Source organism: Protopterus annectens, chromosome 15.part0 (genome assembly GCF_019279795.1).
Source record: "Protopterus annectens isolate FY-2018-M chromosome 15.part0, PAN1.0, whole genome shotgun sequence".
NCBI classification, from domain to species: Eukaryota; Metazoa; Chordata; order Ceratodontiformes; family Protopteridae; genus Protopterus; species Protopterus annectens.
In genome coordinates, this window is record NC_056749.1 from 448,492,921 (window position 1) to 448,516,509 (window position 23,589).

General features: G+C 36.9%; 1 protein-coding gene across 2 annotated transcripts in view; it reads right to left on the reverse strand.

The window, feature by feature from the left end:
- Positions 1-3,884: 3,884 nt before the first annotated feature.
- The window catches only part of LOC122789754 (V-set and immunoglobulin domain-containing protein 4-like), a 432,304-nt gene continuing 412,599 nt past the window's right edge, over positions 3,885-23,589 (reverse strand). The window contains exon 5 of one of the 2 annotated variants that reach the window (XM_044057190.1): positions 3,885-5,114. In XM_044057190.1, coding sequence (XP_043913125.1) covers positions 5,065-5,114 — 50 coding nt within the window. In that variant the 3' untranslated portion in view covers positions 3,885-5,064. Of the gene's footprint in view, positions 5,115-7,397; positions 8,741-23,589 lie in introns of those variants that run through there. The other variant, XM_044057191.1, reaches the window with a different exon arrangement.

A 23,589-nucleotide genomic window follows, 5' to 3' on the forward strand; every position in this document is an offset into this window, starting at 1 on the left:
ATGCTATACAAATGGAATACAGATAAAATTCCATTAAACAAACTTTTATTTCAGAAAACATCATATGCATATATTTTCTGGGTAGATAATGCCACAAAACTTAGCACCCCAATGTTTTTTACTCACCCCAAGTAATATAAGACTATCTCTCTGAATCGGCTAGGTGGTCTTTAGTAAAATCATTGGGAAAAAGTGTCACTGATGCCGAGCTATAAGCTGCAGTTTATTTTAGGTATAAATAAATGGTCACAACTTTATTTGTATTTTGTATATTATTTCATATGGTTTGCATTGCAGAGAAGTGCTAGTAAATTATTAGTCAGATAGTGTGACTTTTATAGAGAATTATATATGGCTTTTAGCTATAAAGCACAACAGAGGTATATACTAGCCATTTACTACACTTCACTTCCTGAATAAAATTTATATACTCATTCTTTCCACAATGATGTATGATCGAACTTCATAAAATAGCACAAGATAAGGCCCATGAAAGCCTGCATTGTAGTATATTTATACAAGACAATACCTCAGATAAAATCTGGCATTTTTAGTCTCTTTATCCCTCCTACCTATGAACGGTCAGTCCACACACAATGAACTGGACTTATGTCTGCCTGCTCAGGCAACTTCCAGTCATCGATGACCATCACCCAGGTAGGTATATGGATTGTTACTGTAGAGGGTCCTAACCCCTCATCTAGGTGGCTACAGGCTCAGTCACATATATGGGTGTATACAATGTCTTTCCCTGAGGGCATTCAAGTTTCCACACAACCCCCATGAAAGCTAACACAAATGGCTTGACATGGATCAAATACACATTCTGACTATTGCTGTATGCAAGAAACCTATCCTAAAATACATGCCCACAGGGAAGCAAGATGTGTATGCCCCCCCCCCCAATGGGTGAGCTAGTATCAGCTGTCCACTCCCATCTTCCTCTAGCTGGTTCTTCTGGTGCCCAAGCCACTAATAGAATTTGGATCAACTCTGCCACAGTCAGGGTTTTATCTTTTTGCATCATGGAGATAGTCTTCTGTATGACAATTTTCAGTAAGACTGTTAGAGACTCCTTCTTGATTCTGCGTGTACAACTGTATTTACACTGAGACTCCAACTTGAAGGATTCACAAGTATCACATGTACCAGTCTGGAATGTGTAGTTTAGCTTGAATCTAGTGAAATAAGAATGCCACAACCAGCTACAGTGAATTAGGTAAGAAAAAGCTTTATTGCTAAAAGTAATTCTCAGTGCAATGCATCTGAAAACTGAATTATAGAACATAGCATACTACTTAAATAACTACAAGTGGCACTGACTGGCTTCAAACCTAGAATTTTCTCAAGGTAATTAACTGTAGAATTAAATCTGAATAATACCTAAAACTGTAATACATATTCAAAACTGGGTCAGGTTATAATACAACAGTGATTTGCATTGTATCAATAGTATTATCTGCAAAAATTACACCTTTGTCATTCACAGTAATTAATACAATCTCCAAAAGTTATAACTCCACTGTCATTTCAGTGTTAAGTCTATCAGTTACTGGAAGCACAGCAGTTAACAGTTATCTGGTTCCATTGTTCAAAAGTGTTGGTGCTTATGAACTCTTAATGTTTAAATTATCTGTTCTTACCTATGTCTTTTGCGCTGACATCAGAGTGACTAGTTTTTTAGTTTGTCATGTGTTTTTTCTGGGTAGGTTCAACAGTCTCAATGCAGCTGTTAGCATGATTATACGGGGTTTTCATGAACAAGTCAGTATAAGCAGTAGTGTTGTCAGGATTTAAGGCTTGGAATTTTGCCAAGGTGTCATTTAATAATAAGTTTGCCTTAGAATAATTCCTAAAGGTACATTGATTTGCTGGTTCACAGATTTTATTTTTTATTTCAAAGGAGACAGTTTTATGGTCTGACCTGACCATTGACGGCATTATAGACAAGAAGCTGCAGTGTTTTCTCATGTTTGTGAAGATAAGGTCAGGGATGCTTGTACCCCTAGTGGGTATACATATTTGTTCCAGGGGGAAATTCCAGGAATCTCTGGGCTTGCATGTTTGTAGTTGTATATGATTCCCAGTTTATAGTTGAGTAGTTACAATCACCCATGAATATAGTGTTGGGTTGAATGAATGTCTCTAGTACATTTAAGTAAGAGCTATGGGTTTCATGGGTCATAAAGGAAGACCTGTAGTTTGCAAGGATACTGTATGGGACTTTACCTATAGTAATTTAGGCATAGAGAAGCTCGACACATCACAATGTTTGCAAGTCTTGAGGTGTGTTTGTTTTTGATGAAAAGTGTGACACCACCACCTTTAGTGCTTTCCTAAATCATACCTGGTCTAAATGTGTGGAACATATTATAGCCCTGGACTGCTGGGGTGCTCTCCATACTGTAAACCATATCTCAGTAATTGTAAAAACATCTACATTCCCCAGGGTTAGGAGAGCTTCCAGTGAGTGGGTTTTCTTGTTTAGACTCCTGGCATTGAGCAGTAAACTTCATATTTTCTTGGAGTGGTTTTGCTATGTCAGAAGGCTTAGCAGACTGACAATGCCTAAAAAATTCCGTATTTGAAAGCCCAGAGGGGATAGGTGTAGACCACCCCTGGCAAAGCAGCATGGTCTGACAACCATATACTCCCAGGCTGACAAATATTGTAACCCCTTGGAATGACACCAAAATGTAAGCTGGTTATTAAATATAATTATTTTCTGTTCATATTGTGTTATCATCATTGGAGAAGGTAGAATGCTGCTCAATGCTTGGGTCATAGTGTCCTGGGACACATAGTCCAAGAGCCGCATCGTGTCTGTCTTCATATAATCCAGGGGGGTTCATTTCAGATCATTTACACCTTCATGGACTATGGCTGAGTCATACTGGTACTTGTGGTTCAATGACCTGAACTGTGTGTGACCTGGCAGACACTGGCTCCTGATGACAACTGACCATGATAATCTCCTTACTCTGCATGGTGAGTAGGACATCTGCATGTCTCACAATGGAGTCTCCTATGACCAAAATATCAGGCTGTGTTACATACTACAGTACAGTATACTTTACCAAGCCATTACATATAGCTAATTGGTATGGCACATAATACTGTATGTAACTAACTTACATTGCTGAGCTACACTGAACTATCACACTGCACAGTGGTCAGTGCCAGGCCAAGCACAGTAATACCTAGCATCCACATGGGTATTATGTACGCATGGCCACTTCATAAACTGAGAAGCCTGTTTTAAACTTCAGGGGTCTACAGTGATTAATATATGTGAATCACAATAGTCCTCAGGGGCAGAGTGTGCATAGTGATAATATGCAGCTGTACAATATTTATTTATTTGCATTTGTTTACTGGAAAAGACCAGGTGGACAAAACCCCTTTTCTACTGAGGCCTGGAGAGAAAAGCTCTAAAGAAATTGTTATTAGTACATACACATAGGTTCATAGGTTCATAGGTAGATGGTAGGCTATCTGCCCTAGGGCATTTATAAGCCTAGCCAGAGTGTATTTGGCTTCCGCCTCCCTATTAGATTAGCCTACTGTGCCTCTGTAAAGTAGGTCACAGAAGGTACCCTTTTAAGATTAGTTTACTGTGCCTCTGTCTAGCAGGGACACAGAAGAGATCCCAGGGGTGAATTTGTGATTTCCCATCCACGCTTCCAGATTTTGCTTGAAGAAGGTCAGCGAGGGGCTATGTCTAACATGAATTGTGATTCTATTCCAGAGTGAGGGGAGCCTCTGGGAAATTAATCTGTCCCTCCAGCATGTCCTATTTATTTTTGTGCTGAGGTTTAGGTCCCTGGAGCGTGTAGCTCTAAGGGACATGGATTTTTTGTGGTGGAGCATGTCCATTAATTCTGGGTTTGACATGGCTTTGTACGTCAGGCATAGATCGCCTCTGAGTAGACAGTAAACAACTGAGTAGAGCTGTAGTTTCTTTAGTCGAACTGCATATGACATCTGTTTGTAGCCCAAAGTAGTGGCATATAGTGTTTAAACAATTTAAATAACTATGTAGAAATTATAGTTTGTAATGGAGATAGTAGTTACTTCTATGCACAAGACCGAGTACATTTTAAACAATATATTAGCCAGTTTGTGGGGAGCAGAAGAAAGAATGTACAGATAGAAAATATATAGCGAAAAAAGTGTCAAGACTGAATATAGCATAAAGGACAGAGGACCTAAGAATATGTGGGAAGCTTGGGGAAAGTAACCATTTGAAATACCAGGACCCAACAGAGCAAGTCCTGAAATACGAAAACTGAATGGTTGGAAAAAATGGACTTACGTTTATTAAGTCCAATATGGCCATTTCTCAGAGTATTCCCTGTTCTCTGAGGTGCGGTGATCTCGCATTTACTATATATATAAGTTTGGGGGTGCAGTACCCCTATAAAAAGAAGTTTAAAACAGAGGTGCAATGTTTGAGATTTGAGCTCTTCCTGCATTTTCAACCGTTTTTTTCATGTGTCAGCACTCAGCATTTCGAGTGAGGACAATTCAATAGAGAGGCCAGGGGGAAGGAGTGTGGCAAAGAAGGAATATAATGAATAATAAAAGATTGATGATATATCATACTATTGGGTTATTGTTGCTAAAATCAGAATTGTTTTTACTAGATAAAAGGATGTGGGCAAAGATGGAATGAATAAATTAATTAAAAGATTATGGGCCTATGGGAGGTAAGGGAAAGAGTTTACGTTTATAAATATATGTCATATTAAATTTTATTTATTTATTTATTTATTGACATTTGGAAACCGGGAAAGTCCAACTGGATGAAGAACCCATTTTAAGCGGATGCCCAGGGAAGAAAGCTCCAAGACCAATACAAGCATAAAAAGATAAAACAAACAGTTGTAGCTCAAAGTTCTATTAAAATGTATTTATATAATTCTAAAATACAATGTGTTACTATAACTGTAATACGTTTATGAATTCCACAGCATGTTTTATACTGTAAGACTGCACTTCAGAGCATTTTTGTTTTTGTCTGGAGTTTTTCTGCATGTTCTTAAGGCTGGTGTCTGGTGCATACTACCCGAGCCCAACAAATAAAACACACTCCTTAGCATCAGCTTTAGGACCTGTAAAAAAATAAAAATAAATGTGAGTTTAAAAGTGTATGCACTGTTGGAGAAATATGTAAAGGGAATGCTCAATGCTGCTTACAATTATGCCTTTAATATATTGTTTTTTTATTTGATTTTGTCATATTTTGACATAGAAAGTATCAGTGTCTTTTCAAGAAATTGCTTTGCATTTTATTCATCAACCTGATCTTTTCTCATTAAATTCAAATAAAGTTTATGATATATAGCAATATATGCAAAATATAATGTTTCCAAACATGAACTTGATAATACAGTTTGATTACTTATATAAATGTAAATTTGCCATTGTCACAAGTGATAATTCAATAAAGATGTTTAAAAAAAAAGAACTGGCTGATCAATACAATTGATGCAGTACTATTTTGTATCTTCATTTTACTATACTATATTAAATTTACCCCAAAATCTTGGTTCATAACAATTTTGTATTTAAAATATAAGTAAATGTTAAAACATTGTTTACAAGATTTGGTTTGTACCATTTAGGGATCAGTAGATTTGTCCATATCAGGAAGTGAGCTGTATTTAAATGTTACATTAAGCTTCCTTATTACAGGTTTCGGTTGCTAGCCTCCTTTTTCCTTCTTTTTATTATGGATCAATCCCTTTTATAACAGAAAAAAATGTTAACCTATAAATACAGCTATTAACTGAAGACATCATGTTCCACTGGGCTGCTATACTGAACAGCAATTTATAGGATGGCTCAGTTCCTGATATGATAAGGCTGTGTTTATGTTCAGGGCATGCATTACTGCATGGTCTGTAATTTTACTATTCAGAAGCAGAAATAGGAACAATTTATTTACACACAGGCCCATTTAGTCACAGTGTCTGCAAGCTGTGAGCACCCCATATTACCATCTGAAGCATCTCAGTATTTCTAGGGAGAGAGTTATACTTTTAATATAATGTCATTAGGTTAGGGCTGTGCAGCAAAAGCCAGATGGTCAGTAAGCAATTGACCATAAAATTGGCTTGCTTCCCTATAGGCAATTTTGCTCTGAAACATCACCAGCTCTGGGCACCCACCTCACCCTACATGGGGATGTCTTCAGTTTCTAGAAAGAGTATTAGCCTTTTGGTTATTTTTTTAGGTTGGCACTGGAAGGCAAGAATGGGATTTTCTAGTATTCCCTTTTTCTCCTTTACCCTACTGGTTAGCAAGAAGACTGCTTTGCCTGTTACGCTAAGGCCAAGGGAATGTGGATTTGTACATAATCACTATCTCACAGATTAGATGAACACATTGATAGATGTAGAACTCTCATGACTCCCTTGTGTTTTAAGGTTTTAGTACCCAGCCGTTTGCTAAGTGGCATGTTTATGGTCAGATTTCAGCTATCTCCTTCCCTTGAAGATGAGCATTTTAACATAAAATTCTCTATCATATCTTTCCAAGCTGGCTCTAGCACTCAACATTACTTTTAGAATTTCAGCTGCTGAGGTTACATTCATAGCTTTTTCCTCACAATTGCAGAAGTGCATTGAAGTGCTCTAGTTTCAATAAGATGCTTTTATTTTCTTTTGTTTAGTGATATATTTTAACTGTAAAGATGTTTGTTTCATATTTTGAAACTTTATTAAAGCACTGCTGTGTCTATCTATGTATATCAGCAATTTTTAACATGGGTAAGGAAAAGGCATTGTGAGTAAGTACTATGAACATGGACAATTAACACTGCTACTATTATAAAGCATATGCAACTCTCAGTGCACACGGATGCTACAGCGAAACTGCGAATGGCTCATTAAATCAGTTATGGTTCCTTTGATGACTCCACCATTACTTGGATAACTGTTGTAATTTTAGAGCTAATACATGCTGATGAGCACTGACCTCCGGGGATGCATGCATTTATCAGACCAAAACAAATCTGGGCCTCGGCCTGGCAGCTTTGGTGACTCTAGATAAACTCAGGCCAATTGTGTGTCCTCATGATGCAACATGACATTCGAATGTCTGCCCTATTAACTTTCGATGGTACTATCTGTACCTACCACGGTGACCATGGGTAATGGGGAATCAGGGTTCGATTCCGGAGAGTGAGCCTGAGAAATGGCTATCATATTCAAGGAAGGCAGCAGGCGTGCAAATTACCCACTCCTGACTTGGGGAGGTAGTGATGAAATATAACATAATATATATACATATATATATTTATATATATATATATATATATATATATATATATATATATATATATATATATATATATATATATAAATAAAACACACACACACATATATACATATTTACCAACAAAAAGGGACTGATTCTTTGGGCATACAGTAATCCCTTAAGAGCAGATATTGCACGTTTTTGGATTTTTTATTCTTCATTCCTATGTTGTAGAATATGCAGTGGTGTTATCTATCTTGTGTTCTTGTAATTTTCTCTTAAAAGGGCCCAAATCATTATACAGCCTGTTTGTTTATATGGATACCCTCTGACTTACTGCTAGAAATTCAACTGTGTATTAAAACAAAAATTCTGTTATTTATCTGCGAAGAAATGTGTGTCCCACTATTAATAACTTGTATGGCACGTGTTCTCTTTAGTAACCTAACTCAGGGCATTCTAATTATATGACTCAAGAGTCAGACTGGATACGTCCTGAAGTACATATATGCTGAGAGTGCTTAATTAGATCACATTTCTTAAATTGTTCAGCTGCTCACTTCATGGGACCTACCTGCTTTTATATTTACATAAATAAAATTTGCCATAGAGCCAACAAGTTGTACCCAGAAGAATGTTGCTTTTTTTCTCTTATGTCTGCTGAGAACAGATAGAGAGACAGCATAAAAGCTAGAATAAGATCGGCTTGACTGCAAGCATGTTAATACAAGCCGAGTCAGTGGTAGGTAGAGTAGAGGAGTCTATTTAAACTCACTCAAAGTGAATTCTCTGCACTTCACTGGTCAGCTCAGCAGAACCCATGTAAACATAAATTCATCTACTTCGGTTTAGCAAGCTATGGTAGGGTTATTCATTTAACTGGCATGGAGCTTTCTGCCAGTGACTAGGCATGTCAGTCTTACTAAAGGTTTATTTAAAAAAATACAATCTATTTTTTCTTAATTTGCATATCTTAGTATTGCCACAGAGCTGATGATAGTGACCGGTCACAATTTGTAACACATCGGGGTCTGGGAAAAAAGTTTGATGCAGGGTTTGCTTCTTTCATGTTTTTTTTTTTTTTTTTTGGATGAAGGTATTTTAGTTTTGTATTCAGAATAATTATTGCTTCTTGTTTATGATTCTTTAGTGTTTGTTTCTGATGTACGGTTGACAGCCTTAATTGCTGTTGGACAGCTTTGATCAGAGGGGCCTTCTTGAAAGGTTCTGTCTGTAATGTTTTTTTTCTGTTTTACTGCTGAATAGTTTATCAGTGGTGTGTCTTGTTTTGATGACTGGATCAATGGTGCTGTATAGGTATGGAAGTTATATTTTTTGCATGAGTGGCTTTCAGTGCCTGACTTAATCTTTCAGTTGGAGATTTCGTTAGTGAGGGGGTTCCACTTGTTGGAACACCCTGGGTTTTCCTTTCTTTGGTTTCAGAGCATTCTTCAGGGCAGTGATACATTCTTGAGATCTGTTAGAAAAATATATAACAGTAATATGTATGCTTAGTGCATTTGAGGTTTAAAAGGGTTAATACATTTATTCTGTTCACACTGCATGAATCTGCACAGCTATTAGAAACTTAAAAAGAAGCATTTAATTTCTGCTAATGTCATGAAAATAACAAGAGACATTTCATTTCTGCTAATGTCATGAAACTTAACAAAGAGATATTCATTTCTGCTTATGCTATGAGAAAGTATGCAGCTGCTAGAAGCTTTGATAAAAAAAATAATAGATGCTTGAAAGTATAAACCATAGTCAGCATTACTTGTACCAAAGCTAGAAATGTACCTTGAATCTAGACAAAATGTAACACATGTATTAGAACAGTACAATTGAAGAATTGAAAAGTTAAAATGGGCTAAAATAAGCCCAAGGCCAGGTTGTTTTTCTCAAAATGTTTTGCAAGCTAGCAAATAATCTAACCTAGTCAGCAATAAGTCTAGTAACATTTTCTGTAGAACATACAGAAAGCTGTGTCTAACTACGTCAGCAATAGAATAGTAACATTTTCTGTGTGACAGGGACAGAACTGTATAAGAATAACATACTAATCACCAGTAATTCAGACAAACCTTGTGCCTACATGCTTTGTCTCCTTGCTGCAAGTAATAAAGGGTGCCTTGCTTCAACCTAACATGAATTGGTGACAGATTGGTCCTTCGGACCAGAAGCCTCTCTTCATCTTGGATCAGACGGCCAGGTGGTTGAAACTGTACGGGGAAGAAACCAAATCAGTTCTTCTTATATGGAAAGTCCTCCGACTGAATTGTCGTTCAAAAGAGGCCAGCCACTTTCTGATCTGTGACGGGTCTCCACGAATTGGTGATCAATCACATGGGCTCAGGTTAGGTGAATCTACTTTTTTCTTTCTGTTTTAGATCAGGGACTAGATGTGTATTGTTTTTGTCAGACTGTATTTTTCTCACAAGTCAGGGACAAAAAAGATTACTGTCTTGTCATAGATCAGGAGAAACAGAATAAGTAGGCAGTCATTCTGAAGAGACTATAACAAAATTCATGATACCACGTTAAAAAATTAAGAGAAATCAAAGGGTAGAACAAAATGGGTAATAATTGCACAAAAAGACCCCAAAATCCACCTCTAACAGAAGACGCAAAATATATGCAGTCGCAGCATGCCGACAATATTAAATATTATTATGGGTTAATAAATACGAATTTGACGGAAAATTAGAAAAATCCTCACTTATCAAACTTATCAAACAGCTCAAAACCGATTCCAAAGGTCGGGTAAAAAAGCAACGTCTATTAGGAATTCCTCAGGTACACAGGTGGCTTGAGGAAGTAAACCGTAGGGAACAAAAGAACAAAAATTCAAAAGCAATGTTTTTAGATAAGGAGGACAATAACTTAGTAACAGCATCAGCACCGCTGCCCCCCTTACCAGAATATGAAGCAAGTGAACAGGTTAGTCCACCCCCACGATATCCTGTAGTCACTGAAGATAGAGATATTATGAAACTAAAACTGACTAAAATTAGAGATCCCATCAGGACCAGGTCCCAAACAAAGGCAGGTAACTCAGATGAAGGCATCGAGTAATGGCAAATGGTTAAGAATTCACGATCTATAAGTGAAGAAGAAGAAATATGCCCACTTACAGAAGTACCCAATCCTCAGGCTGGTCACGACAATCAGGACCCAACTATTTTAGTGTATAGACCTTGGACTCTGGAAGACATCTGGAAAGCCACTGAGGGAATTCCCCATCCAAAGGTTAATTTTAGAAAATTCTCAGAAGATTTACAAGGAATGAGGCTGAGTTATAACCTAAACGGAGAAGAAATAGAAAAGGTAGTTAGACAGATTGTAGGGCCAGATTGGTACATGATTAGTGGGAACTGGAATCCCCGTGACGCTGCACAAAGACCCCTCCCACATAGCAGCTCAGAATTAGACACCAGAGTAAAAGGTCTTACAGACCGCATCTCTGAAAAATGGAAACCTAGGGCAGACTGGACTTGCATTAATCAATACATCCAACAAGAAGGTGAAACAATTGACCGGTACTATGCCAGATTATTAGAGTGTTTTAATAACCACTGTGGAATGCAGGTTCCTGAAGATCAAACACAAAATTCCCCATATGAACAGCAATTAAAGAATGCATTTTTAAAGGGCAGTATTGCACCTATAAGCAGTTTTATTACAAAACATATGGTAGACCATCGAACAAGAAGGTTACAATCATTACTTGAATATGCTAGGCATGCCGAAAGGCATTTTAATAGCAAAAAGAAAAAGAAAGCTCAATTATTCTCTGTAGAAGATGGAGCAGAAGTTTACGTAGTACAGTCCGGGAAAAAGGGCAAGAAAAATGCACAGGGAAACAAACAATGTGATCAACGATCAGAGGACTTTGAAGGGCGAAAGAAAAGGGGAGAATGTTTTAAATGTGATAAAAAGGTACATTTGGCAAGGGATTACAAGAAAAACAAGAAGGCAACAACGGAAGATAAGGAGGGTGAGGACTGACTATATGGTACTCAGGAATCACTAGAAAGGGCTAGCGAAGAAAGGACAAATGAGAATGTGATAGAAGGAATAGAGGAAGTGCAGGAAGTTAGTGACAATGAAGAAAATGAAATATTGGACCTAGCTTTATTGAGCTTGGAGCTTTATTTAGCAGACACAAAACCAGAAGATACACTCTTGGTAGAAGGGAGGGAAGTCAAATTGTTGTGTGACTCAGGGGCATCACGAACCCTGATACATCCCTCCAAACTGCCAGAAAACACAGAGTCACCTGATTACATACTGGTCAAAGCAGCTAATGGACAGCTGTATCGGGAGCCTCTCTCCTGTAACATTGCAATAGCTGATCCAGTTTCAGGATTGACACAGAAAAGTAAAATTGTTGTTTCGACAAAATGCCCAGTAAACCTCTTGGGCAGAGACCTCATGCAGCTATTTGGTATAGCAGTAGTACCAACCATGCAGGGTATGGAAGCACAGCGACAAATTGATACCTTTACAGTGCAATCGGAGGGTGAAATGTTTTATTGGTACAGCCAGGACTTGGTTACAACTGGTCCAGGGACTGTGACCAAAGAGTTAATGAATGTAGCCATCAGCAAGTTTCCCTACCTTGACATTGATAAGCAACACCTGTTGCACTGTACCCTGTATTATTGTAACACACCAGGACCTGATAAAGAATATGAGCAAGAATTATTTAAAAATCATGCAAACAGATTGGTATTGCGTAACCTATACTGGGACACAGAAGGGAAGAGTGTAGCCAGCTGTTCATTGCCCCAGGAGTTCTTTGCACTTTATAAATCTAATTGATTACCACATGTTAGCTTAACAAAAACATAAATATAGAATGGGCAGACCTAGGAGAAAAAGTCATGAGATGGGAGAAACAGACAGAACTAGAACTGTCAGAACAGGGAATACAAATACAGAAGCTGAATTGGATAACTCAGACCAGCTTGTGTATTTGGCTACATGTGTGGAATGTCCATCATTTTACGTAGGGAAGACGGAAAGGACACTTAAGAAAAGAATATATGAACACATGTATGATATTAGGAAAGAAAAGGAAACAAATGCGATTCATAGGCACTCTAAGGTTTGCACAGGATCTAAATTTCAATTTTTTGTTTTGGACCAAGTAGTAAGTGATAATAGAGGGGGCCATTGGGAAGAAATAATAGCCTATAGGGAACCATACCTCTCAAGTGTACCTCATTATGAGGTTCATGTTCCTCGAAGTTCCTCAAAGTTCCACATTGAATGAGTCTGTCACACATTCAGTGTTAGGAATTTTTTTAAGTGAAATCAGTGGTAAACAGAAATTAATCATATTAATTCATTAAAGGATCTTCTTTATAAGTAAAACCAGCATATTTTAACCATCCTATGACCTTCCAGGTTGAAGTTGTTAGCAAGCCATTAGTATGTGTTCCACATTTTGCCCATTTGTTCCACATTATGAAGGCAAGTGTTCCTCATTTTGGCAATGGAAGGTTGAGAGCTATGTAGGGAACTTTGGTGGCAAGTGGCCTTGGAGGCAAACAAAAAGCCAGGTTTAAATGAATACATATCTATTCAACCCCTTTTAAAAATAAGGGCTGAAAAAACATGAACAAAACGGTGTAATAATTTATTTGGTCAGGAGATGGCACTATTGTCTACACAAAACACCTATAATATAAAGTACTAGGTTTACATCAATATATTTTATTTTAATGAATTTTAAATAAAATAAAATTTTAAACAACAATTTATTAACTTATAGGAAAGTATTTATTTATACATGTATGTATTTATTTGATCATATTTATTTAATTTTTATTTATTTAAAATGAATACTGATGAATTTACAAAGGAGAACAAAATTAATTGAAACTGTAATGTGATTTGAAGGCTTATATAGTTTATACGAACATGATTGGTTCCTTGTTTTTAAATTGATATAAAAGGCTAATTGTAAACATATGTTTTTATCTGATGATGTCTATCTGAGACGAAAACGCTCATGGTGGAAAAGCGTTCATTTATATGGTACTGGCGTGGATTTGTTGTGTATTTGTTTTAAGCCTATAATAAATTTGGAAGGTGACTGCCTTCATTTTTCGCTTCCAGTTTGTTTATTTTCTTGGTACGTGGAGTTTGGAACTCAGTCATCGTTTTGTTTAATTTGGAAGTTTACTTTACATGTTTGTGCTTAAATGCTTTTCTATTTCCATGCATCCATTTACATTAGCAGGCATTCACCCATGTTATCAGATCTATTGGCCAATGTCTTACGAATATAGTCGGAGTTGTTTAACATCTCTTTTGGACTACAAAGTGGGAATATTTTTTACTTGTAAATAGTAACATACTGTGGTTTAGTTTATGGATAAAAGGGGTGAGATATTAATAACAAATAATGCAGTAACAGTCTTCTAATGAGGGATTTCCACAAATCTAATTTTACTTAGCAATAAATCGTATATTTCTTTATTGTTTACAAATAAATATATTTTTTTCTGTTGAGAATCAGGAGCAGGAGCACTGTCGTGATTTGTACTATAGCTTATTTGCTTACAAATATAGCCTATTTAGTTTTAGCTTTATATTTAATTCTGTTACATCATTATAGTATATTTTGAGCCTCACTAATCAGTTTTATTCTTTACAGGTGTTTCTTCTCTGCTGATCTTAAAGGATAGATGGGAATGTTTAACATCTGAGATTCAAGACCTGTTTTTGGATTTAGAAGCTATTTATGAACAGGAAAGAGTGTCACAAAACAAAAAGAAAAATCTGCCTGATGTCAAAGGCAAACAGTCACTAACCAAAACAGCTCCCAAAAAACCTAGATGATGAAAACAGGAAGAAGTCTTCCATTTAATGAAGCCTTCCTGTTAAATTCCAACATGGATTGTAGAGATCAGCTAGGATGTTGGTGGTAATGAGATGGGAACAGAATCAAAGATGCTTTTGCCAGAAGGAGGTCAGTTGGTAGATGAATATCTGCAGGAATTTTTAGTCACTTCCAGGACATGGCAGAGCTAAGATGTTTGAGTTAGTTTTAGAAAAAGGCTTTGGCTTCAAGTACCCCAGTATTAACAGCTCTACTCCCAGAGCAACACAGTTTAGCTCCATTCCTCCTTCCATATCTGCAGCTGTCCAAAATAAGGTGAATTACTACAGAATCTGTCCAAGGGGAACTTACCTGTAGATTCTCATTACAAATTAACTCAATTTTTCTCTCATGTGACTATTTCAAATGCTGCAAGATCTACACTTCCATGATCTCATATTATGGCCCATGTACCATCCAACATTAAAGATAAGTTGGTTAAAGGGGATTACTAAGACTTTTTCAATTTGACAGCATACAGAGGATAGCTAAGGGTGAGAATATGGGATCCAAAGATTTGGCCAAAACCTTGGCTGTACTGGGTAAAAAAAGCTTCCTCTAAGTCATCACAAAAAAATTGGGAAAACTGGGTTTTAGGTACTTAGTTGAGAAAGACCCTAAACACGCACTTCCTTTGTTGGACTACTTATGATTAAGGAATGCATGCATTCAAATTCACATGCAGAGAAGGATGGCATGTTCCTAGTATGATCAGTGTTTTATGAAGCTGAAGGCAGTGGTCATATTGTTACTCTGAGACCACTGCCACTCAGTCATTTGGTTCAGTGACTAGCCTGGGTACCTCATTTCTGCTAATTCATCATCCAACATTTACCTAAAGACAAAATTTGTTGGGCATTCAATAATGGCAAATGTTCTTGCCCAACTTGCTGCTTTGCTCACCCTTCTTTCCTTTTTGGAAAGATACACTTTGCAATTAGATGCTGGTTGAAAAATGGTCAACTGGCAACAAATATTGACTCAACTTGGGTTGAGAGGTCAACTATTGCTCATCAAGACCCAACTTTTAGAATTAGATCTCCTTTTCAAGGACAAAGACAGAACTAGTTTTAAGGTCAAATGCACATTCAAGGTTTGCATTGCCTGATCAAGGTTAGTAAATTACCAAGAGAACTATCTACCTACAAACTCAATAACTGTAGAAACCAAAAGGCCTGGAATAGCTGCAGAAAAACAGACCAAGTATAGCAAATGTACCTGACAAAATTTCCTCTCTTTGCGCTTGTATCCAAGTGATGTAAACCTTATATCCAAACACCAGCGACTCTGTATTGCTTTGAAGTAAAAAATATTTATTAAGAGATACCAACTTCAATATTTTTGGTTAATTAAAACAACACAAGTAAAACACTTTTCGTTCCCAAAGGTTTGAAAACTTTTTCAAATGGTTTGTACTCCGCCCCTTTCCTTCTATTTATAGTGATCATGACATCACTTCTCCTTAAAGGCATAAGACACCTTAAATACAATGTACTTCTACAATGTCAAAATTATTTGTTGTTGTGCAGCATGGTCAAGTAAAAGTAAATAAGATAAAATAAAACTTTTTCTATCCATCTTTAAATCATCATTCATAAAACACTTTTTAAACAGATAAAAACTTTGCTTTACAATCTCAAAGCTTATTGCAGTGTATGTGTTCTATAATATTAGTGTGCTCTACGCTAATTGCATTTATACCAGCACATGCCTATTAGAACACTAATATAAAGCAATCCAAGTAAATTTACATTTCTTATTTAAAAATCTTTGCATATTCCTGTCCTGTTATGTTCAGGGCATTGCAACATACATAATCTTTCTATTAGAATTATTTTATATATTTTTACCACCCTGATTAGTTACTAAAACAGCTATGTGTAGACTTCATTTTAATGTTATAAATGCTACAACCAATCAATAACAGAAGTGTGCAAGTCTATGTTTTTGTTGTTCTTCGTATCAATTTCATTATAAATTAGTTAAATACATCTCATCTACAGATGTCAAAGTTATGGAAGTCAGAAACTATTTAAGACAATGTCTATAAGAAAACTCTTGTAATGTAAATAAGTACAATAAATATTGACTATGTTATATATGGTCTAAGATAGTCTCATAAGCAACTATATACACATAAATACACCTATTTGTTGATAGAAGGCTTTATACATCAATTGGAAGCACATAATTGCCCAACAAAAAGTATAGTCGCTTTCTGACTTCATCGTACAAATACCATTATAACATCATTCAATAATGGGTATACCTATATGATACCCTCAAATCTCAAGGTTATGTACTAAAAATAATACTACACTAGACTTGAGCTATTAACAAACGTAAAGTCTGTATAAATGATGAAATTAGTGACTTCTATCTAAGTTCTTAAGTCTAAGAATACAGAGTATCGAGGACATTTCATTGATACCTGGATAGGTACATGCATGAGTGGAAAGTTGCCACATTAGTTCCAACCTTTCTAACAAGAGGCTAGCAGGTCCACCTCTTTCATCCATTTTTATTTGGTCAATGACCCGAAACTTGAAGTGGTGTCCTACATACTCCATAGTATGTCTTGCCAAAGCATTGTCAAGTTTACAGTTTTTTATACTATATAGGTGTTTGTACATTCTTTCTCTGAGTGTACGTATAGTTTTTCCTATATAGAAAGCTTGACACTGTTGGCATGTAGCAAGGTAAACTATCAATTTAGATTGGCAATTGTACTTACTTCTAGTATAGTATTTTCTTTCACGAATAGTAAATGTCTTTCCCGTGTATATGTGTCTGCAAAAGTTACACATTAAACACTTTGACATACCTGTATTTTTTACTACTATGTTAACTTGGTGTTCCAGGATTGCTTTCATATTCCTACGTTTTTTTAAAAATCAATTTAGGAAGTTCTAAAAGTCTTTTCCTCAGATTTGGATCATTTTCCAATTTTTCCCAGTTCTTGTATATGACTTGCCTAAGATCTTCTGCATTTATACTATATCAGGTTATAAAGTTGTAACTAATATAAGCTGGTCCTTTTTGTATATTGCTGTCTGTCAAGGCTTTGAAATTTCTCTCAACCTCCCTGTTACTATTGTCCAGGATTGGTTTATATGTTCCTCTCCTTCTCTTAATGGTTAATTCATTGGTGAAGTCATGGACCAACTCCAATGGGTATCCCCTGTCCTGGAACATCCTCCCTAAATTCTGACATTCTGTTATAAATTCTTCATCAAGGGTTTCATTCTTGCCACTCTTACCAGCTGTCCTTTTACAACAGATCTTTTTTTGGTAAAATGGATGACAGCTGGTAAAGTGTAACAGACTGTTGGAAAAAGTCTCCTTTCTAGAAATAGTACTTACATATCTGTTATATTTGTTATCTTTCCTTTGTTCTATGTCTAGGAAAGAAATTCTATCTTCACTATAATTTGAAGTAAATTTTAAAAAAATGTGTAGTATTGTTAAAGTACTGGATAAGGTCTCTAGATGTACTTTCATCACATTTTATTATAACAAAAATGTCATCTAAAAATCTTGTATAGTAGTAAAACAAGTTTTTAATATGGGCTTGGCTCATGATGTATGTGTCTTCCCATTGAGCCATAACTAGGTTTGCAAAGCTTGCCCCAAGGGGGGAGCTCATTGCGACTCCCACTTTCTGCAAGTAAAAATTATTGTCGAATGTGATGAAATTATTGGACAACACTATGTCCATTAGCTCCTCCACTAGAGTCAATTCGAAGCATGTCATACCTAGATTAGTTAGTTTTCTAGAAACCCATTCTATCCCTTCTTGTTGTGGGATACATGTATACAAGTCCTTGACATCAATTGTCATAAAGTTATATTTTTCTAATATGTAAGTTGATTAATGTCTTTCAAAAAGGACCAAGAGTCTTTGCAAATTTGACTTTCACACTTTATGTGCTTTTTTAATATTGAGTCCACTACTTTAGCACAACTCTAGATAATACTGTTGCATGCATCTACTAGTGGTCTCATCGGTGGATTTTCTATGTTTTTATGTACTTTAGGTACTCCAAATAACAATGGAATTTTTGGTGCTAGCATAGTCATGTAGTTGTACATGTTTAGGTCTATTTTTCCTTCTGTAAACAAGTCACTAATATAAATTTTAATTCTAGCATAGGCAATATTCAGTTCATTCCTTGAGACTCTAATGTACGTTTCACTATCCAACAGTTCTTTCATCCTCTGTTTATAATCTTCTTTTTCCATAATAACTAACCCCCCTCCCTTATCGGGTTTCATAAATCTAAGGGGTAGTTTAAGTATGGAATTCAATGCATGTTTTTCTAATTCAGAAATATTTCTTTTATTTTTCTTTGAATTGTTGTTTGCTAAACTATTTCTTATATCGATTTCACATATTTTATCAAATAAGTCCACACTATTCTGTAATGGAGGGTTGTAAGTGCTAGTAACATAAAATGCAGTGTCTTTGCATGTGTCTGTACCTAGGATAACAGCTAAATTGACCTTACGTACAAATAATTTAAAATCTATAAGTGTCTGTGCCAGTTGTGCCCTTTCTGTTATGACAAATGTGTTGCCTTTAGCAAAAAGTTCAACAAGTACAGGGTCAATATAAGTCTCTGTGTAGTTATAAACCATGAAGTCTCCTTGTGCATTTAACAACATGTTACAGTACCTGTTGTTGTTCTGGTAAATAACATCTATTTCTTCCTCCTCTTGTTGTTGTTGTAACACTGTTGATTTCTCCCCCGAGGGTTGTGGTTCTGGGTCTGATGGTGAAAATTTTCATTATTGTTTACACTGTTGTTACTAGGATTTTCTGTGTAAGTAGAATTGTTTTTCTGAATGATTCTCTCACTTCTTCGTATTTCTCTGTCTTCACCTATATAAGTGTCGTTAGTTCTTTCTCCTCTTTGTAGGTGAGGTTCCTCAGTTGTATACAGTCCAGGATTTATGTTCGTTCTTGTAGCTGTTTCCTTCTGTCTCCAAACGTGTGAGGGTGGTGGTTTTGGGTACGCTGTTCTGTTCCTGTACGCCGTTATGTCATGTTGCATTTTCTTCCCTTTTGTTGTCTTAAGTTTAACCATAAGTTGGTTAATACTTTCAAAAGTTCTATTATACTCGAATTTATAGTGTTCAAAGTCGGAACTATTTGTTATTTATTGGTCTATTTTCTCTATGTCTAAGGCTAAAGTCTCAAGATTTAGTTGGTAATGTTTGGTCATTAATTCTAAAAGTTCTGTTCCATGCCTATCAAACATGGTAATTAAGTTGTTATGAAACGCTGACCCTTCTATTAAGCCTGTTGGATATTGCCATGATCTCAGACCTTTTGGTATTACTTTTTCCTTAATACATTCTTTGAAGTAAGAAACTTCTAATTGTAGTTTCTTATACTTAACTAGAATGTGGTCGAGTGACTTCAAATTTGTAACAATGGAAATATTACCTCCAGCCGGGTTCTCTTGTGTTTCTGTATATTCGCTGTTACCAAATTGCATCGGTTCTTGTAGCCATGCTGCTAAACTAAGAGACCCAATAAGCCCTGAGGTGTTAGTCTCATTTCCTATACTTCTAACATTACCACTAAAGTTAGCACTTTCATATTGATTAAATGGTGGTCCTGAATTGTTGCTAGCTTTGTGGTTTGTTGAGACGGAGTTTATGTTCACTCTCTGAGGGTGGCGACTTGCTGATTGTAAATTTGATGTATTGTTTTGTACAAGTTCCTTCTCTCTTGTACTGTTGTACATAGTCCCACTCAATGTCTCCACTTTGTTCATCAAATTTTCCACTCTTTGAGATAGTAAGTTTATCAGTGAAGTTAAATTGCCCGGTTCACTTTCCTGTGTGTCAGTTATGACTGTACTCTCCCCATTTTCTGCTGCCATTTACACAAACGACTGACAAACTCAATAACTGTAGAAACCTAAAGGCCTGGAATAGCTGCAGAAAAACAGACAAGTATAGCAAATGTACCTGACAAAATTTCCTCTCTTTGCGCTTGTATCCAAGTGATGTAAACCTTATATCCAAACACCAACGACTCTGTATTGCTTTGAAGTAAAAAATATTTATTAAGAGATACCAACTTCAATATTTTTGGTTAATTAAAACAACACAAGTAAAACGCTTTTCGTTTCCAAAGGTTTGAAAACTTTTTCAAATGGTTTGTACTCCGCCCCTTTCCTTCTATTTATAGTGATCATGACATCACTTCTCCTTAAAGGCATAAGACACCTTAAATACAATGTACTTCTACAATGTCAAAATTATTCTTTGTTGTGCAGCATGGTCAAGTAAAAGTAAACAGTCCCATTTGATTTAAGGATGTGCACCAAATTCATTAGGTTTTGGTCGGAGATTGCTCTGTAAGCCAGGCACAAGTCTCTGCTAAGAACTCTATACAATACTGAGTATAGTAACAGGGACTTTATTTGGTCTGTGTAAGGCATGTGCTGGAGTCCCTTGATCTTTGCTAGAAATCTCTGAGGTCTCTGTAATTGCTCCAGGTGCTTTGTACATTACATGCCAAAAGGGGCATTATACTCAGTTATGGTTCTGATCAGTGATGAATATAGAGGGGTTATAACCTTCTTTGCTCTAGAGACAATGCCTTTGCTAATGAAGTGCTATGTAGAAATCCTTCCTTACTGCAGCAGATACACGGTGGTCAAAGTTAAGGTCGCATTCCACTTGTAATCCCAGATCCTGTACCATTTCATAGTTACATAGGGTACTGCTGTTAATTTGATAGTGTGAAGGAACATTGTTTTTACGGAAGGGAATGATGATGCATTTCTTTGCATTTAGTTTGAAACCGTGACTAAGACACCAGTAGTTGGTCTGCATAAGACCCTCCTGAAGTATACTGACATGATTTGGGGTTTCGATAATGGCACCCAGTTTGCAATTGTCCACAAACTTGGTCAGCCACAACCCCTTAGTTTTGGCCTGAATTTCTGAGAAGTATATTCCAAACAGTAGGGAACCCAGCACTGACCTTTGTGGCACCCTGCTGGTGACAGGTTTGCTGGCTGATGTGGAGTCACCCAGTTTGATAGTGTATGACCAGTTTATGAGTCAGTTGGCAACCCATATTACAACAAAAGGGGTTTACATTCAGTTTGCTAAGTTTATTGGTAATGCCTGAGTGTGGGATTTTGTCAAAGGTCTTGGCCAAGTCAAGGTATGCTGTGTCCACATATTTGCCCTCGTCAATGACCCTGGTCACATTTTCATAGAAATCCTTGATGAAGTCAAATTGGGCCAGATCAAGGGTTTCAAGGTTGTGTATGTCTTTATTTATGAGGTCCATGATGATATGTTCCATGGCCTTACAGATTAGGCTGGAAAGACTTATGGGTCTATAATTCCCTGGTTCTGTTAAGTCACCTTTGTGGATGGGGAATAACTGTTGCTGTTCTCCATTCCACCAGAACATAGCCTGTGGTTAGGCTGTGATTGAATAGGGTACTTAATGGTTATGTTAATTCATGTTTTAGTTTGTTTAGAAGACAGCCTGGGATGCCATCTGGCCCCATAGAGGCTGTGATTTTTGCCTTAGATAAGGCTTTACTGCCCTGCTCTTCGGATATGTACGGTTGGGGGAAGTTGGGGGCAAGGAATGTGATAAATGTGGGGATAAGGGAGGAAAATTTTCACCAAATCTGTCTGCCAGCAGGTTTTGGTGTGTGTGATACTGTAAGTCACTAGTTCAGCTCATGCTCGGGTCCTTCATTTTAGGTTTCATATGTAGCTGTAAAAGTCCTTATGGTTATCCTTAGCAGTGATTGCTAAGTTTTTCTCGAAGTTACCCATAGAGGATTTTACATGTTGCCTTATTTGCCTGTTGAGGATAAAGAGAGTGCTTTTCCATTGTTGGGGCTTCACCTTAGTTTTCTTAGACAGCAACGTTTTGTGTTTGTTGTAAAGTTTGTTGATGTTGGATGTTCACTGGGGTGGCTTGTTTTTACTTGGGGCTCTGGCTCTGATTTTCTCTGGAACAGCTGAGTCTATACACTTATGCAAGTGATTGTACAGGGCTTTAGTGTAAGCTTTGTTGCAGTTACCACTTCCAGCTGGGGGTGGGTCTTGGAATGCATTTATACCTTTTCCTAAGAGAGTACATTATGTCTTGATGAAGTTTTCTGACTTCGCCCTTTGTGAGTTCTGATGTTAGTGCCAGTTTGAAGGAAACTGATTTGTGGTCAGATTTAACTAATGAGGGTCCGGCAGTTGCAGTGGTGCATCTGTATATCATGTTAGCGAGGACCAGATCTAATATGTTTGTTCCTCTTGTTGGGGTATGAACAATTTGTTCTAGGACATTTGAGTTTACAAAGTCAAGGAACTTTTGTGCTAGTGAGTTAGGGCTAGAGTAGGTTTCCCAGTTGATGGTGGGATAATTGAAATCTCCAATGACCAGAGTGTTTAGCAATATTTGAACTGACTCTAGTTTGGTTAAGTAGGCCTCATGAGCATCATGATTCATGGAAGGGGATCTATAACTATCTATGACTTGAATTGGGATCTTATCCACAGTAATCTGAACTTGGAGTAACTCCATGGAGTTGTCCTGTCTAACTTGTTGGGAGGTGAATTTATCTCTAATACAGATAGAAACACTGCCTCCTTTGTTTCTCACACATTTCTTTTGTGGTCTGAAAGTGTGGAAGGCATTGTAGTCTTGTAATACAGGGGTACTCTTCAAGACTTTAAACAGGTTTCTGTCACTTTTCAGATATCTACATCCTCCAGTGATAAGAATGCTTCCAGGTGTGCAGTTTTTGGTTTAGGCTCCTAGCATTTAGCAGCATAACCCGTATTTTGTTATGATTGGAAATGTTCATGTCAGCAATTTTGTTTTTGAGACCTGGCCTAAAAAAGGCATTATGGGAGAAGCAAGAGCCTTTGCCAGCAGCTGAAAGCCTAGTGGTGCTATGTGCAAACCGTTGTTGGCAAAGCAATGAGGTTTATCAATCATGTCATCCCAGGCTGACAGAAACTGGATCCCCTTTGAATGACACCAAAAACTAAGCCAATTACTGAAATCATTTTTTTTTATACTGTGGCATCATTCTAGGTGAGGGTAATATGCTGCTCACGGCTAGGGACATACATAACTGGGACACGTACTCAGAGAGCTCAATCATTTCTCTTTTGATATTGTCAAGTGAGGTATGTCTAAGGTTGTTCACTTTAACATGAGCTATGACAGAGTCATAATGGTAGTTGTTGCTGAGAGACCTAAATGCATGCGCGATCTGATGAATCCTGGCACCTGACAGGCAGCTGACCATGACTTTCTCCTTATCTAACCTGTTGAGTGGGGCATCTGTGTGTCTCACTATGGAGTCTCCAATGACAAGAAAAATTTGGTACATGAGTGTTATGCCTTCAGAGCTTGGTTGATAAGAGACTGGTGTTGTGTC